This window comes from Coffea eugenioides, chromosome 6 (assembly GCF_003713205.1).
Source record: "Coffea eugenioides isolate CCC68of chromosome 6, Ceug_1.0, whole genome shotgun sequence".
In the NCBI taxonomy this organism is placed as follows: Eukaryota; Viridiplantae; Streptophyta; class Magnoliopsida; order Gentianales; family Rubiaceae; genus Coffea; species Coffea eugenioides.
The window spans coordinates 1306101-1321355 of record NC_040040.1 but is presented as its reverse complement, the minus strand read 5'-3'; the positions used below and the strand labels follow the sequence as shown (position 1 = coordinate 1321355).

Below are 15255 nucleotides of genomic sequence, written 5' to 3'. Positions count from 1 at the left end.
ACTTCCAGGACTTTTTCCAGCCCATACTCTGTATGTGCACCCAAGCATGGAGATACACGTATACTGTAAAACGACGAGCTTGATTCAATGTTTGTGTTTCACATTATAAGAGCTACAGCAATATAACCAATCAGAATTTGGTGGTAACTAGGAAAACTGAAACAACGGCAGTCCACACTGACAGAACAATGAAATAAATTTCATTGTTCAATTGTACGACTGTAGATGTCATCAGCTCAGCGTTCTCACTTTTGGCTCGATGAATTATTTATTTTTCAATAAATAAAAGCACAAATTGTTCAAAGTTTTATATCCCGCATCCAGCACTCTTCATGATTTCTTTCATGAGTTGATGCGAATCTAAAATGCACATCTATGATATACAGAAACAAGCACCATAATTAAAGCATCTTCAGCTAAAATGCTCAAACACAAAACAAACTATGCTACCATCAACTAGTTGCTAGGTACAAACTTTGAGGATATCTTTTTCTCATTTGTTTCTTTCTTCTTTTTTGATTTTTTTCTGTTTCAGAACCTTTCAGAAGCCAGACAGCTTAGGCGATGGGTCAAAAGGTACAAATATGAAAAATATCATGAAGGATCATTTCCAGCTTGATCTGTTTCTGAAAGTTCCTCTTTTACTTCTTGCTCCTGTATCTCGTGAGAAAGACACTGGTCCTCATCAAATTGTACCTCACTCTCTCTAGTAACTTGTGGGAGGAGCACATTAGACCCTGAACTCACTCGTTGATCAGAAACCAAGCTTGTAAGACCATTCTGCTTTAGATAGGTTTGCAAAGGTAGACTGGCTTCTTGGAGAAGACTCACCATGCTGACACGGGATGAACTCTGCTGCAAATTTTCACGGTCTGGATGACAATTCAAGTCTAATTGCTCTTTTCCAATTTCCTCAAGTTTTTCTGACTGCTTGTTGCTTTGGCTTAGAAATTCAGATTCGCTCCCTAGTCTCTTGTGATTCTCCAGAGAATCATGTGGTATAACCAGTTGTTGGTAGCTCTCAACTTCTGCTTCTTCCTTGGAAACCCAATCAAACTTGTTCCTTTGTGCGATTTCTGCTTCTCGTTCTGATTGACGCTTCTTTTTGCGCATCATTAGGGTCTTAAAGCGTCGCTTTACAGTCATGCAGACATTGCATGTACATGTGGGCTTGTGTTTACCCTTGCCACTAGGAGGCTGAATGCAGACAATGCAAGAGCAGCCAGGACGATGCCTGGGGTGCTTTGTAGTTGTTGCAATTGATGCAGCAGACGTCCCACTTGTATCACCACGAACAGCCTTAGAATTTCCCAAACCATCTGGATCAGAGGATTCATGCTCATGGGCTGACTTAAGGCCTGACGCAATTTTCTGCTTTTTGTGTTCTATAAAATAGGAGATGAGCACAATAAGTCTCTCAACAATCCTATACATAATACATTTAAGTAGACTACATCTCAGAGAGAGAATTCACCCTTGCTCATTTTCAGAAGACTCTCAAGCTCATGGGGACTCAGGTCCTCTGGTCCAGAACATGATGGCCTGTTAAATTGAAGAGAAGATTAATGTTTACTCAAAAAAAAGCTTTTGAGAACCTCCCCTTCCCACTCATAAGGCTTGAAGTCCCCCTTCAAGAGAGAGAGAAAGGAATTGTATTCGAAAAACAAAAACCTGCTTAGAGCCCAGGTGTGTTCCTGACATGTCCACTTAGGAGGGAGAAGAACATTAACTGGCAGCCTTCTCCATTTTAAGCAACTATCACATTGAGCCCATTGCTCCTGCTCCCTAGATTGATACAATAACCCAGAGGATCAGCATTCCTATCTAATAAAGCCATGGATGCAACTTCTATTGAATATGACATCGAGAGAACTAATTGGTAGTGCAAGCTCGCAGGCACACCTGCATATTTTTTTTATGAAAAAGATAATGAAGAAGTGACTCCTTTATCATTTCTGCATGGCAAAGCATGATAGCAGATGCAATTAACACCATGGTCCAGCACTAAACTTATCTCTGGTTTATTGTGTCTGAAAAAATTGCCAGTAAAGCATAAGATCAACACCAGCTACCACTCCTTTTTGCCTATTTTTACTACTAAGATAATTTACAAGCGATGTTATACTTCTATCAGATGGTTGCACGAGCAAGAGCTGAAGAAGAAAAACGGATGCACATGTATATGGTTGCTTGTCTGTGCCTTAAATATGCACCATTTGCGTTCGTCCACATATTTATGCACATGCACGCAAGTCTACATCTATTTTTGTGTATATATAGAAAGACACACACAAGAAGAGAAAATGATCTGGTGTATACAATCTTAACAAGCTACAGTTGTAATATCGTCTTTCCAAATTGCCCTATCTCAAAAGTATGCGTGTATCTGTGTGTACGTGTCCATGCATATATGAGTGTACATGTGTGTATACATCTATAAATCTGTTGATATACAGAGAGAGACACACACACACAAGAAGATCATGATCTTAATGCGTATAATCCTAACAAGCTACCGATATAATATCAATTTTGTCTTTCCAAACTTTTTTAAAACGATATTATATATGTGTATATATATGCAAGTCTATTTGTGTAAAAAAGCACACAAGAAAAATAATTTTCTTACCCTGTATAAAACTTAAAAAAATCCTACTCTAAAAGTGAGATATGACTTATAAGACAGAGACAAACTAAATGATGGCCCATCTCCTTGATTTAGGGATTTCCACGTTTGTATCTATCGCTTAGACATCATGTGATTTTCAGTCGTTTTTGGTAGGTGAACTCAAAACTTAATAAGCTAACGGTGTGATATCAAATATTGTTTCTAAATTGCCCTATTTCTTCACTAAAGAAGTTAAAATTCAAGTACAAAAAAATTTTCATACCCTGATTGGCGCATGGTGAAAATGCTCTTCTTCCCAAAAACTGGTGGTTGCTGTCACGCAAGAAACAGGAAAAAAAAAAAAGATCACCAACCGGTCATTTTTAAGACCAGAACTAAGAGCAGAACACAGTAGGCATTCTCAAAGAGTTCTTACATCATATTCTTCAAATTCATGATCCTCAATTGCAACAGTGCTTGGCTTAACACACGGTGGAGGGCAGAGCATGTCCTGTAACTCTTCCCATGAAAGTTTCAGCTCAAAAGCATCTTGGCTATCAATGAGCAATCTCTTGCTTTTTGACCCAATATTCCGACTTCTTTTGCGCTCTGGAACTAACATGGATGATGGAAATATGCCATCCAGAGTCTTTTCACCATTCATCTCAGCTATGTGCCAGCCAAACTCCACAGCACTGAAATGTTTTGACAATGCACTCAGAGGAAAAACCCCGCTTCCTTTAACCGAGTCAAGAAGGGCAGACTGACTGTTAGCTGAATGTAGATTATCAGCACCAGGCAAAAAGAATGGTTCACTTGAAAAAGAGCCCTTCGGGATGCTAGACAGATGTTTATTATCCTGTGAAGGGAAATCCGAACATGTCTGTTACCTAACCAATTGAAGCTTGTTATATATATGTCTATATATATATATATAATATGTATGTATGTATGTATGTATCTGCATGGAATTGGCTTATCTATTCAAAGAACTTACTACCTGCATAAGTGAAGCCTTCCTGAAACCCATTAAAAGTTTTCCTTCAGGATCCATGCGACTGAAGGTCACTGAAAGGAAGATGATCCAAAGAGATGAGAAGAATGGAGCACAAAAACTTGCTTAAAGTTGATCTTTTTCTCAGAATAACACTCTAAAATTCATATTAAGAATAGAGATTCTGTAAAAACATCTTGCAAACTTTCTGATCTGATACAGATGTACCAAATAACTATATCAAAAATTAAATTGTTCTAACAAGCAAATAACTGGAATAAGCTCAAATTTTCATTCACTTAGAAAGTCATAGAAGTTTTTTTAAAACATTAAATCAAGCTCAGCAATCATATGCTTGTGGGTGACTAGAAATGATAGCATGCATCCTATGCTATGAGAAATAACTGGAATCTCAGTGCATTATCTGCAGGACTTAAAAATGATACAGAGGTCCTGTAACTCTAAAATTTCTGCAACAGGCTTGTTTAACACCTACAGAGGAAAAGGTGCAGTTAAAATACCAGTATCTCCAGCTTGTAATTGCATTGACTGTATGCAAGGGGTTACACCTTCTAAGACATACATTCTGCTGTTATTATTTGGCCAAAATCTGAATTGAAACACCCATTCTTTGCCTTGAACATCCTGAATCCTCAAAGGAAGGCCTTCTGGTTGAGAGATTGGTGGAAAATATGCCTAAAAGTGAAATTCTTTTTACCCATGAGACAGATAAAACACATATAACCATGATGCCAGAGGCAAATAGAAAAGTAGACAACATTAGAAACTAAACTAAATTCTGATGTTCATCAGTGTGCAAAACAGGTACAAGATTCAGAATAAGGACAGCAACGGCATTCGTACTTCAGCACATGCTTTTGGAAGAACCAATCGACCAATTCGACCAGCATCGCTGGCGCTCAAAACCTTTTCAAACAAAGGAACGACAGTGGAATTCGAGCTGACATATACCCTGTCAAGGAAATATTGCCCTAGGACAGGGTGAAGATTATTCTTAGCAGTCAACATAGAATTTACTTGTCACCATCTCTTAATGGAATCTAAGCTACAACCAAGAAAAAGGAATAATCTAATCATGGATACTCTCCAGATATTTGCCGCAGCTCCTGGTCTGTTATCCTGGGCCAATAACGAGGAAGCAACTGGTTCTTAATTCTTCCTTCAACAGGTGGTCTTGCCACCCTTAACTGGGTAAGTGAGCTAACATTTGCCTCCAAGCCTGCAGCCATAATAGATTTTACAGGTTTGGGCAAGAGATGGCGAGATCTAGACCCCTGCAAAAAGGAAGAACTCTTCTTGTTTAGTGGCCTTTCTTCAGCAACCACTGCAGGTAAAAAAATTTTATCTCCTGATGTTGCTGGAGGTGATATAGTTAAATTTGTTTGAACTGATGAACCGTGAGTATCTTTAATCGGCATATATTCCTTATATTCATTTAATTGGGCATTTTGAGCTGCTTCAACTGATGTCTGATTTAAAACTGACAAAAAGGGGCTTCCAAATTCTCCTGATGTAAGAAAATTTTCTTTCATTTTCCTCTGCCCAAGAGACTCAATCCTATCATCTGTCTGAGACAGAAACAACTGTGATTGGTCACTACTGCCTGCATCATCACCGAACTGAACAAGCTTCATCTTGTCAGTAATACCAACATTTGACTGACTGCCCACAGTAGTGAATTGCTTTCCCCCGCCATCATCTGCTGAGAATACTCTGCAATCTTTATTTTTTTCACCAGTCAAATTCTGCATTAACATTCAGAGTCAACTTATCACTTCAATTCTGAAGAAAGCATCACAGACTCCAACTTAAAGGATAATAATGAATGAAAAGAAGGAAAGTAGCTGACTAAGCTCAAAATCCCTTGACAAATTCAATAATGTAACCGATAGAAAAAGTTGTGCCATTAGAAATTGACTGTTTTAGAAGTAATGCTTCTGAAATAATCGAATCTTGCCCATAACCATAACTAAGAGTCATGCGATGGGTTTTCAGCGTAAAACACCCAAATTTCTTCCTGGCCCTAAAGTCATTTTATTAGATCCTCTAAGCCCTTGAATCAAGACTAGAGATTTTAGAGATGGAGACAGACACCAACTATTATTCCAATTTCATGGAATTCGCCTTGAAAAGCTTGACCGTCTGAATTAGAGATTCTCAACAAAGTTGGGTGCTCCCCCTACCCTTGATTATCCTGAATCTCTGCAATGGTTGGCATCTTGCTATACTCGATGATCCCATCCACCAGGATGTATTTCCAATTCAAGTACAAGAATTATAACGTAGAAAAGTGGGGAAGGAAACACAGGTGTGCAGAAATCAAAATATAGAAAAAACAGGGGGGAAATGCAGGTATGGAAAACCCAAAATCCTAAAGCCCCTATTTGGTGTAACATCTGAGTTCAACTATGAATGTGCATCGGTTGATCTTACAGAGCAAATTCCATGACTTTCCGAGCAGCTAATACAATTTACACCACCACTGTCAAGTAGCTCGAGCCAAGAGCTAGACGCAACGCATCCACAATGAAGACGCTGCCATTGTTGAAACCAGTTACTTTTTGTGGCATAGTTTTACAGAGAAAACATTGTTCTAGGGGAGGCAGAGTTAATCAACCAATTACTTTTTGCAGCATAATGTTACAACATGCAGGCTAAAAAGAATATATTCAACCAGCTCACCTTACCACACGTTGTGCATTCCCTCCAACCAGAGTCGTTTGAGTGGAACTTGTCGCAGAAGACTAATTGTTCATAAGCAATGCTGCAGTCAATCCAGATGCTTATGTCATGTCTTTTCTAGTGTATACTTATCAGCCCAAAATGTAGGAAAGTCAAAGAAAACTAAAATGTGTAAACTAAAACATCATCCTAAGATAAAGATACCCATTGTGTCAAATGCCAAAGGCATTTGAATTCTATATAAGAGGTAGAAAAAACTTTTGACTGGTCAAAATGCAAGATATGGTTGACTAAAAAACTGAAACTTGAGTCTGGTCTGGTCTGGGCACATGGATTACAAGTTTTGTAAACTAATATCTTCTTTTCTCAGGCACCCAAAACTCCTTTTGGGCAAAGTTAGTTGGGTTATCAAAGCAACAAAAATAAAGGACACATAGACAAACCGCACAGACTCAGGTCCAAGGTTGAACCCGGTAGTAGTGTTGGTGTAATAGACTCAGAAAGTGAATCATCAAAATTTGGGGACAGCCACAAATTAATTTTTAAAATTTTTTTCAGCAGGGGAAGGGTGAGATTGAAGAAGCTGGGAAGGGGAAGGGGAGATTTGAACCCAGGACTTCTAAACCCATAGTCCTCAACCTCACCCAGAAATTATTCTTCTGCCAAAAGGATGGTAGCCTTATAGAACAAACCACTGAAATCTACAAGGTCGAAATTCAACCAATCACAAAGGAAGAGCCGGTTATTCAAAGTGCCCAAAATCAACTGCAGAAAAACCAACTATCCACAGTAGATGAGATTAGTATTCATTGTATACAACTGTACATAAGGGGGTTCTGGACTGTCTTTTAGTAAAGGAAACACAATTTGCACATCTTTACTCATGCCTAAAATACGACTGCAGTTTGGCTGGCACAAGAGAGAATTGTAGAAGAGTGTTTAGAACAAAAGTTGTAAGGAAAAGGATTACCTACCCGCAATGGTGACAGAGAGTGGCGAAGCCACCGGATCGTAAAGGCCAACCCCTTTTGAGATCAATTGAAGACGAGGATGAGGACGAAGTGCACTGCTGGTTCATGCATACCTTGGAATCCATTGCTCCACGAGTCTTCCTTCACACCACCTCCTCAATACTACTACTACTACTACTACTACTACTGGGGGTAATACATATAAGATTGTCCCAAAACAACACAAACGATTGAAACCATCTAATAGCAGTAGCAGCAGTAGTTGAGCAGTGGAAACAACCGTATATGTTCTGTTGGTAGGCAAGGTAGTATGTATGAGTAATATCCCTATCCCCTCAAACCCAATGAATCATAACAAAGCCAAAATCTTGAATTTAATTACTGCCAGTACTAAGTAGTAATGAAAACGGAAAAATAAAAATAAAAATAAAAATAAAAGGGAGATACGTCAAACAAAAGATATGCAGACTCCTCAAACAGCGGCCCCTTGGGGATTCTTGGCTCAGTAAGTCAGTAGTCTAGTAGTAGCGTCTGCTCCAAAGACTTTTCTAAGGCGCGGAGCAGCAGAGGAGCTGAGCAGAGCAGGGGGGGGCTGCTGATTTACGAGAGGTAGGGAACTCCACACACTACCCACTACCCTTTGGGTTTAGCAGGGAATTGGATGAGAAAAGGTATTTATTTATTTATTTTAGTCTAAAATATGTCAACTGTAACAATTTCTTGAAACAAAACTAGTGCAATGATCTCGCATGGCACTAAAGCAAAAGCAGAGAGAGAGAGAGAGAGGAGTAGTAGTTGCTTCAAGAATCCGCCAGTGGACGGGGGAAGGATACAGGTCGCCCACCTTTCTTTTTCAGCAGTGTTCGGTATTTTCTTTCTTTTTCTTAATCATGACATCTTCCATTTCATTCCTTCCCGAGAGCCTTAGCTTGCAAACCACTTTTACGTACTGCCACTGGGCTACTATCGTCTGTATCTAACTCCATATGTATCTTCCTGGGCTTCTTTGGTCGGATGGCCAGGACCCAGGAGCGGGGAGGAGAGGATGCATTTTTATTACAAGGAGAAAAATCTAGATCGCTACTAATGCTTTGCCCGCAAAAATTGGTGAACCTTCAAAATTTTATTAAGAAGATAATAATATCTTTTTTACCATAAATTATTACCGGCAGTTAATATGTTTGGTGGTTTTTATTGTGGTAAATTAGGATGATGAAGAGTCCTTAGAATGACATTTACCTTTCTTGGGGTTCAACTAAACTACCAATCAGCCCCGCGTGAATGGTCCAATAGGGTTGCAAACAAGTCGAGCCGAGTCGAGTTTTGAACTAATCGAGCCGAGTCTCGACTAAATTTTACCAAACTCGAGCTCGACGAGCCGGCAATTTTCAAGCTCGAGCTCGACTCGAATCAAGTCGAGCCGAGCTCGAACTCGAACTCGAACTCGAAAAAAATAAAAAATAATTATTTTATTTTTAAAAAAATAAATAAAATAATATTTTTTTCTTAATAAAGAATAAAATATTAAGGATATATACGTAATTTTACTATGAAAATAAAAAATAAAAAATAAAAAAATATAATATACGTAATTTTATTATTAAATAAAAAAAATATATATATACTCAAGCTCGCGACGAGCTTAATATTCTGAGCTCGAGTTCGAGCTCGAGCTCGACTCGATTCGTTTGCAACCCTAGGTCCAACGGTAGCGTCTCTTACCGGTGACCCTTGAGATCCCAAGTTCGAGTCTCTGCTCCGCTGGATTCTTCCGCGCATTTAATGTGTTCGAGCCGGGTTTGGGCGCCGGACCCGGGTCGCAGGGAATTAGTCGGGTCCCGTAAGGATTGACCCGGACACCCTTGTGTCGAAAAAAAAATAATAAAAATAAACTACCAATCAACACTAGAGGTTAGGCCAAGTTATTATATTCACCCCTATTGTTAGTAACGGCATCTAAAGTTTACCGTTAAATTTCATAAATTGACAAAATAGTACCTCTTCGTCCAAATGGTGCTATGTTCCCAAATATAAAGGCCAAAAGGTGATGGTTTTCAAGCTTCTTCTCAAAAGGTGAAATATATGTTCAGCAAATGCATTGTGCATTTCGGATAGGAGATTATTTGGATTAAAATTTTTTTTTAAAAAAAAAAATAACACAACACCTTTTTTATATGATATATATAAAATAAAAATAAAAATTTAAAAAATATGTTGACAGGCAAACAAATAAATCAATTTATGTATTTGCTAAATACACGGCTTTTTCGTCTTTTTGCAAACAACACACAAAACAGGGTGGAAAGGAGTGTCCGTGTCGGAGTGCGTGTGGATGGACATCCCCTCCCCAATTGAGGCAAAAAGAAGAGGCAGTATTGTGTGCGGGGGCACATTTGGCTGCTCCTTGATCCTTTTATCTCTGGTGAGAGACGCTGCTGAGACTGGTCTGGTCTGGTCTGCTCCCCAGACTCATAAATTTGGCGGGGGGAAGATCAAGAAAAGCACAAAGGTACCGGCTCCCAGCTCCTGAACCCATGGCGGGAATCACCAATTTCAAGCTCACTTCGTGCCCTTGCCTCCGTCCATCTCCAGCCTCTTCCCCATCAAACCCATTCCTTTTCTCAATGCGGCCTTTTCCGCTCTCCTCCCGTCGGCCAAGGTTCCCAAGTACTACTAGTAACTCTTTTTCCATTACCATTCTTTTTTCTCCGTTATTCGCTACATATGCCAGGCTTGTTTTCCTTTCTATACAGAAAACCGGAGAGAATTATTTTTTCCCCCTTCTTTCTTCTCCGCAGAAATCTTTGCATTTTCTAGCAATGATATCAAAGTGGGCTCCAATATTGAGGTAGATGGCTCGCCTTGGAGAGTCATAGGTAACTCAGTAGCCTTTCTTCCTCTTACTCCTTGTCTTTTTTTGTTTTCATTTTGTCTTGTTCTTCGCTGCTTGTTCTTGCAGTCGCCATTCCCAATGAGCGTAGTTGTGATTGTAAAACCTAAAATTGAGTGCTTTCTTTATTTGCCTGGGCTAATGTCTTACAGCACCTGTGATCTGTGTATGCTGCTTCAGATACTTAGGCTGTGCTTAGGACTAACATGTTGCTTGCTATTCATGCGAACGTATTTTATTTTACTGATTTTGCCACTGGAAACTCTGTCAACTTTTTCTTTTTTAGTGGATACGTGAACAATCGACACATTCAAGTTTATCTATCATTTTTGTTTGCTATCATTTTTAGTGGATAAAAAAAAAAAAAGTGTAGTCATCCAGCATTTAGTAGAAGAGTAGGAAAGTGGCACTTTTCTTCATGGCACATCCATGGACATATAAGCATTAGATGGTGATGTTAGGGCGAATGGTTGTCAGAAGATTGGATCGGTCAATTCATTTTGTGGATCGGTGAACTCATTTTGTGGAGCGTTATGTAGGACATAAATGCTAATGCAATGGTACTTGTAGGGGAAATTCTCACTTTCAGTTCCAATGCAAGTTTTTCAAAATCCGCCTTTGTCACTTGGAATCTCTTTCAAATTGTACAGCATCCTCAGTTACAGAGGGAAATTGTTTTACTAGCTGAAGACTGGGACATCATTGGGATTTTGACTCGTAGCTTTGGTCTCATGTGGTTTTAGTGTAAACAACTTGAAATTCTAAAAAATGATCATTTCCATATACATAGCTTGTCATCCTTCCATTCCGTTTTCCCATGTTAATTTTAACATTTTCTTAATTTTCTCCCTTCTTTAGAGTTCCTCCATGTGAAACCTGGAAAAGGAGCTGCATATGTAAGGACCACACTGCGGAATTATGTAACAGGAAACACGGTAGAGAAAACTTTTCGAGCTGGTAGCAAGGTAGTATTTTGATAACTGGCTTGTTTTTGTGCCTCTAATATGGTGTGTTACATTGTACCAATAAAGGAGTGAAGCTTTTGGTTCATCGCTGGCATGGTTACTGATCCACGTTATTTAACTCTCTCCTGTAGATATTTCCATCTTAGTTTACCACAACTGGGTTGATTTGGCCTTGTAAGACAGTTGGAAGAAAATATCTTACTTTAATGGTCCGTTTGATTCAATGTAAAATATTTTCAACGGAAAATGTCTTCCATGAAAAATTTTATCGAGGAAAATAATTACCTTCTCCATGTTTTTTCTGGTGTTTGGGAGGAGATGGAGACTACAAATCTTTAGTGAGCTATTGCACAAATGGTGGGTTTTGTTCTGAATCTTAAGGTTGGTGGGGGAGCTTGAATGGATAGTCTTACGACTTACGAGGCGGACATGGAAAATAACTTCAGTTCATTTATATGGGAAGTCATTTTACACCATCTGATGTAAACTATTTTCGGTAGGAAAAAATTTTCCCAAAGCGATAACCCAACCAAACAATAGAAAATCAGGAAAACATTTTCTGGAAAATATTTTCCTTCCAAACAAACAGACCCTAAGATTTTGTTATCCTCTTGGAAATTTAGAACAGGATTCCTTATGATGTTACAAGGCTGCGTGCATTACAGTTTTTGAAAATTAGCATAAATTATATCAAGATGATGACCAAATGCGTCTTCTTTGAGAAGGTCAACTTTGGTAAAGCTTTAAGTTTGTTTAGGCAAGTAGGGTTCTTACTTCACTTAGTAATGGCAAGTAATATCTAAACAAGTATAGATTGCCCATGTTATTGACTGCACTAGCTACTTCATTCATAAAGTGCCAATTCTGAACACTTTTTGGTTTTGGTTTTAATGTTGACACTGACAAATTTCACAAGTTTCTTCTAACATATTTCTTCTTGATTTGTTTGTACATTCCTTAACACAAAACTGTTACGACAGATAGAAGAGGCAGACATATTTAAGGAAACGAAGCAATTCACTTACAAGGATGGTTCTCAATTTGTGTTCATGGACCTGGTACTGTTTTACTTGTTTTCCTAGTTTGTTCAACAGATAGTTGTCATAAGCATAAGATTCATATTCCTCTACTACAACTAAGGAATGAAGTTTTGTTCAACTATATTGCAGACCACATATGAAGAATTTCGTCTCAATGAGGCTGATGTTGGAGATAAAATGAAATGGCTGAAAGAAGGCATGGACTGTAATCTGCTATTTTGGAAGGGAAAAGTAATTTGGACACTTGATATCACAAGTTACTATCTTATTTGTGAAATGGAAATTCTTGTCATCATTGCTAGCCAGCTGGTTAATGTTGCTCTTTTTAATTAGGTCATTGATTTTGAACTTCCCATCACAGTGAAGTTGACTGTGGTTGATGTTGATCCTGGTGTGAGAGGTGACACGGCTCAAGGTAATGGTAGTTACTTCTTTTCTTGGTTAATTTGTTCCTTTATCGAAGTAATAAATAAGCTGATGATAGTAGAAAAGGCATAATTGATCCCTAGGGTGATAACATACAAATATTGTTAGCGTTTGGTGATCAGGTGGGCAGAAGGATAGAAAAATTAGATTTAAGAAATTACTTGGCTGATCCCTCACATTTGGATTAAATCTAATTTCAGGCCTCAGATTTTTTTTTCTCAAGAGATGAAAGATTTGACATTTCTTGAATTGCTAATCATGTTGCACACAGCCTCAAAGTGTTTGGGCGGATGATTTTGTCATTCGCATGTCTTACTATTGGGGACATTTAAGGAATGTTCTTTGTAAAGGTTTAACCACTTATTCATAACCCTCTCCTGCTTCATCCATGACTATTCTCTCCCTTCTTCCTCTTGTTTTTACTTTCATTCCTCCCCTTTAACATCCAACACAGTACCTGCTCTGGTATTCATGGGCATTGTAGGAGACTGGGAGAGGGTGGTTTTCAGCAGTGGAAGCAACAAGTGGATGAAGAGTAGAAATGCTTTGCATTATACATACATGGTTTTGTTTTTTATTTCTTATTTTTATTGCATTCTATGCCAAGACTTAATGCACCGGATACTGGCTTTTAAGATAACATGCTCCATCCAAAAACCTAATGTTGAAGTGCAAAGTGCTGATGAGCTCGATCGAAACAACTCTAGACAAAATTTATTGCCTCCTCTGAATGTAAAATGTTGTACTGAGGCTGAATCAGCATTTGAGGGAGTGGTTGTCTAATTTTGTACATCCTCAGTGAGAGATAATAAAAACAGAACTCAACTTTGAGGTTGGCTTGATTGAGGCAGAACCTGCCATTTACTGATTCAGAACCAATTCTCCCTGGTTGGTTCAGAAACGGCATATGAAAGGGTGGAAAATTAATTTTCAGTCGCCATTTGATGTTACAGAGCTTCCCATCCAATAGGGAGAACAAACCTTTCCCCACTCAGGCACTGTAAGCTTCTAAAATAGATTGTAAATACAGAGATATCCTGGTTCTCGGGTTATATGGTCTCTAGTGAATTTGTTATATTGTCAAATGTCAAGAGTTAATGAATAAGCACAAGTTAAGATTTTGTAGTTAGAAGATGCATGCTTAATCTGTGGGAGTGATTAGTTTCACTTGTGTTTGTATTTGGAGGTGGATTACTTTTTTCATTTATTTCTTGTTCTTGTTTGTGCAATTGTAATCTGGAGCGGTCTGGCAGGTGGGTCAAAACCAGCAACTCTTGACACTGGTGCTGTTGTCAGTGTTCCCTTGTTCATTGAGAGGGGCGAGGAAATTTTGGTGGATACGAGAACCGGGCAGTACATGGGTCGTGCGTAGGTTGTTATGAGATCGTTCTCGTAATAGGCTAGAATTTTGGTTTATGTTTCTTCTCCGGCTTTGACTTCCCCTTTTGGATTTGAGGAGAGCGAACATGCCCGTTTGGGCTTCCTCTGTTTGTGATTTTTCTATGATTGGTAAAGCTGTCTCTGATGCAACAAGCGTTTGATGTTGCGAAGCCTCCTAAAGGATAAGACGCTGGTAGTAGTTTTTCAGGTATTAAATCATGAGTTGTGTTACTGCAAGACTGTTTGTAACTCAGAACTTGGCCATATTCAGTGCAGTTTCTTTTTTTATACAAAATCCTCGAAAAGAGGTGACCTCTGATTTTCATTCTGAATCGATGAGTTGAGACGACCGAGCGCTTGCTGCTGACATTTTTATGGAAATTTGTTTCTGTGGATGAGAAGCGCCAGGCCTGTGGCTCGGTTCCACTCGAATTACAGAAGCAGCTCTAGCCGCTTTCTCCGTGGCACCACCCCTCTGTTGAAGCGCTGATCCATACACATTTACAAGCACCAACTAACATTTCAACTCAGCAATCAATCAGAGTGTCAAATAAAACATGTATGTAGAAGACAAAATGGGAATACACATGTTTTTGTGTGTGTATATATATATATATATATATTTCATTTTCTTTTTTGTCGGAAAAAGAGAGATTCAGACCATGTCATTTTTACCTTGCTACTTTAACAAGGCTCAGTTCTTGTTGTTAATAGTTTTCATATTTATAATGATGATACTCATGTTCTAAAGTAATTTCCCATAATAGATAGATTTTCACATGAATTTCATACGGGGAAAAAAATTACTAATAAAACAGTCCAGTAGTAGTAAATGTTTTGTTGGGCTCTGCTTTGCCCTTTTTAGGTAGGTAGAGAGATTGTTGAGTGAAGGAGGCGAATGGGTGAGAAGCAGATATGCAGGAATGATGGGTTCATCAAAGATCAAACCCCCCGCATAGATCTACTGAATGCCGCCTTCCACAGGTGCCTGCGGTGGTCTTTTCCTTGTACGACCGGAGTTGACGACCGAACACCATCCTTTCTCGCAAACACCCTGCTCGTACCCACAACTAATGGTTTGATCAGCATCTTGACAACTTTGTGAATTCTAGACTTAAGGTGTCCGGCCGCCGCTGCACCACCTTGTTTGCCCTTTTGGGCCGCGCCACTGCCAGCTGCCCTTGTCCTGGCCACAGCAGATGATGATGGCTCAGACAGACTCCTCCCCAGCATGGCTTGTTTCAAATGAACCTCGAAGGAGAGCCTCTCGTACCGGTC

At 39.0% G+C, this 15255-nt stretch overlaps 2 protein-coding genes across 7 annotated transcripts; one reads left to right on the top strand and one right to left on the bottom strand.

The window, feature by feature from the left end:
* Positions 1–249: 249 nt before the first annotated feature.
* Positions 250–8294, bottom strand: LOC113774725 (B3 domain-containing transcription repressor VAL2-like). Of its 5 annotated transcripts, XM_027319336.1 has the most exons (14): positions 7724–8293; positions 7280–7566; positions 6306–6387; positions 6057–6158; positions 5276–5368; positions 4707–4897; positions 4467–4563; positions 4124–4298; positions 3609–3676; positions 3045–3491; positions 2892–2941; positions 1672–1785; positions 1475–1542; positions 250–1385 (listed from the first exon to the last, which is right to left on the bottom strand). In XM_027319336.1, exons 2-14 carry the CDS (start codon positions 7399–7401, stop codon positions 595–597), a joined length of 2400 nt encoding a protein of 799 aa, XP_027175137.1. In that variant the 5' UTR covers positions 7402–7566; positions 7724–8293; the 3' UTR covers positions 250–594. The 5 variants fall into 5 exon arrangements, with proteins under 5 accessions (XP_027175137.1, XP_027175132.1, XP_027175134.1 ...); XM_027319331.1 differs by having other exon boundaries at positions 4707–5368; positions 7724–8294; XM_027319333.1 differs by having other exon boundaries at positions 3045–3467; positions 4707–5368; positions 7724–8294.
* A 1346-nt stretch (positions 8295–9640) lies between these two features.
* LOC113772788 (elongation factor P) lies at positions 9641–14577 on the top strand. 2 transcript variants are annotated; one of them, XM_027317266.1, is made up of 7 exons: positions 9641–9952; positions 10075–10152; positions 11025–11131; positions 12112–12189; positions 12301–12402; positions 12505–12586; positions 13851–14577. In XM_027317266.1, the coding sequence occupies exons 1-7, from the start codon at positions 9811–9813 to the stop codon at positions 13967–13969; spliced, it is 708 nt and encodes a 235-aa protein (XP_027173067.1). In that variant the 5' UTR covers positions 9641–9810; the 3' UTR covers positions 13970–14577. The 2 variants fall into 2 exon arrangements, with proteins under 2 accessions (XP_027173067.1, XP_027173068.1); XM_027317267.1 differs by having other exon boundaries at positions 9642–9943; positions 13851–14576.
* Positions 14578–15255: the final 678 nt, after the last annotated feature.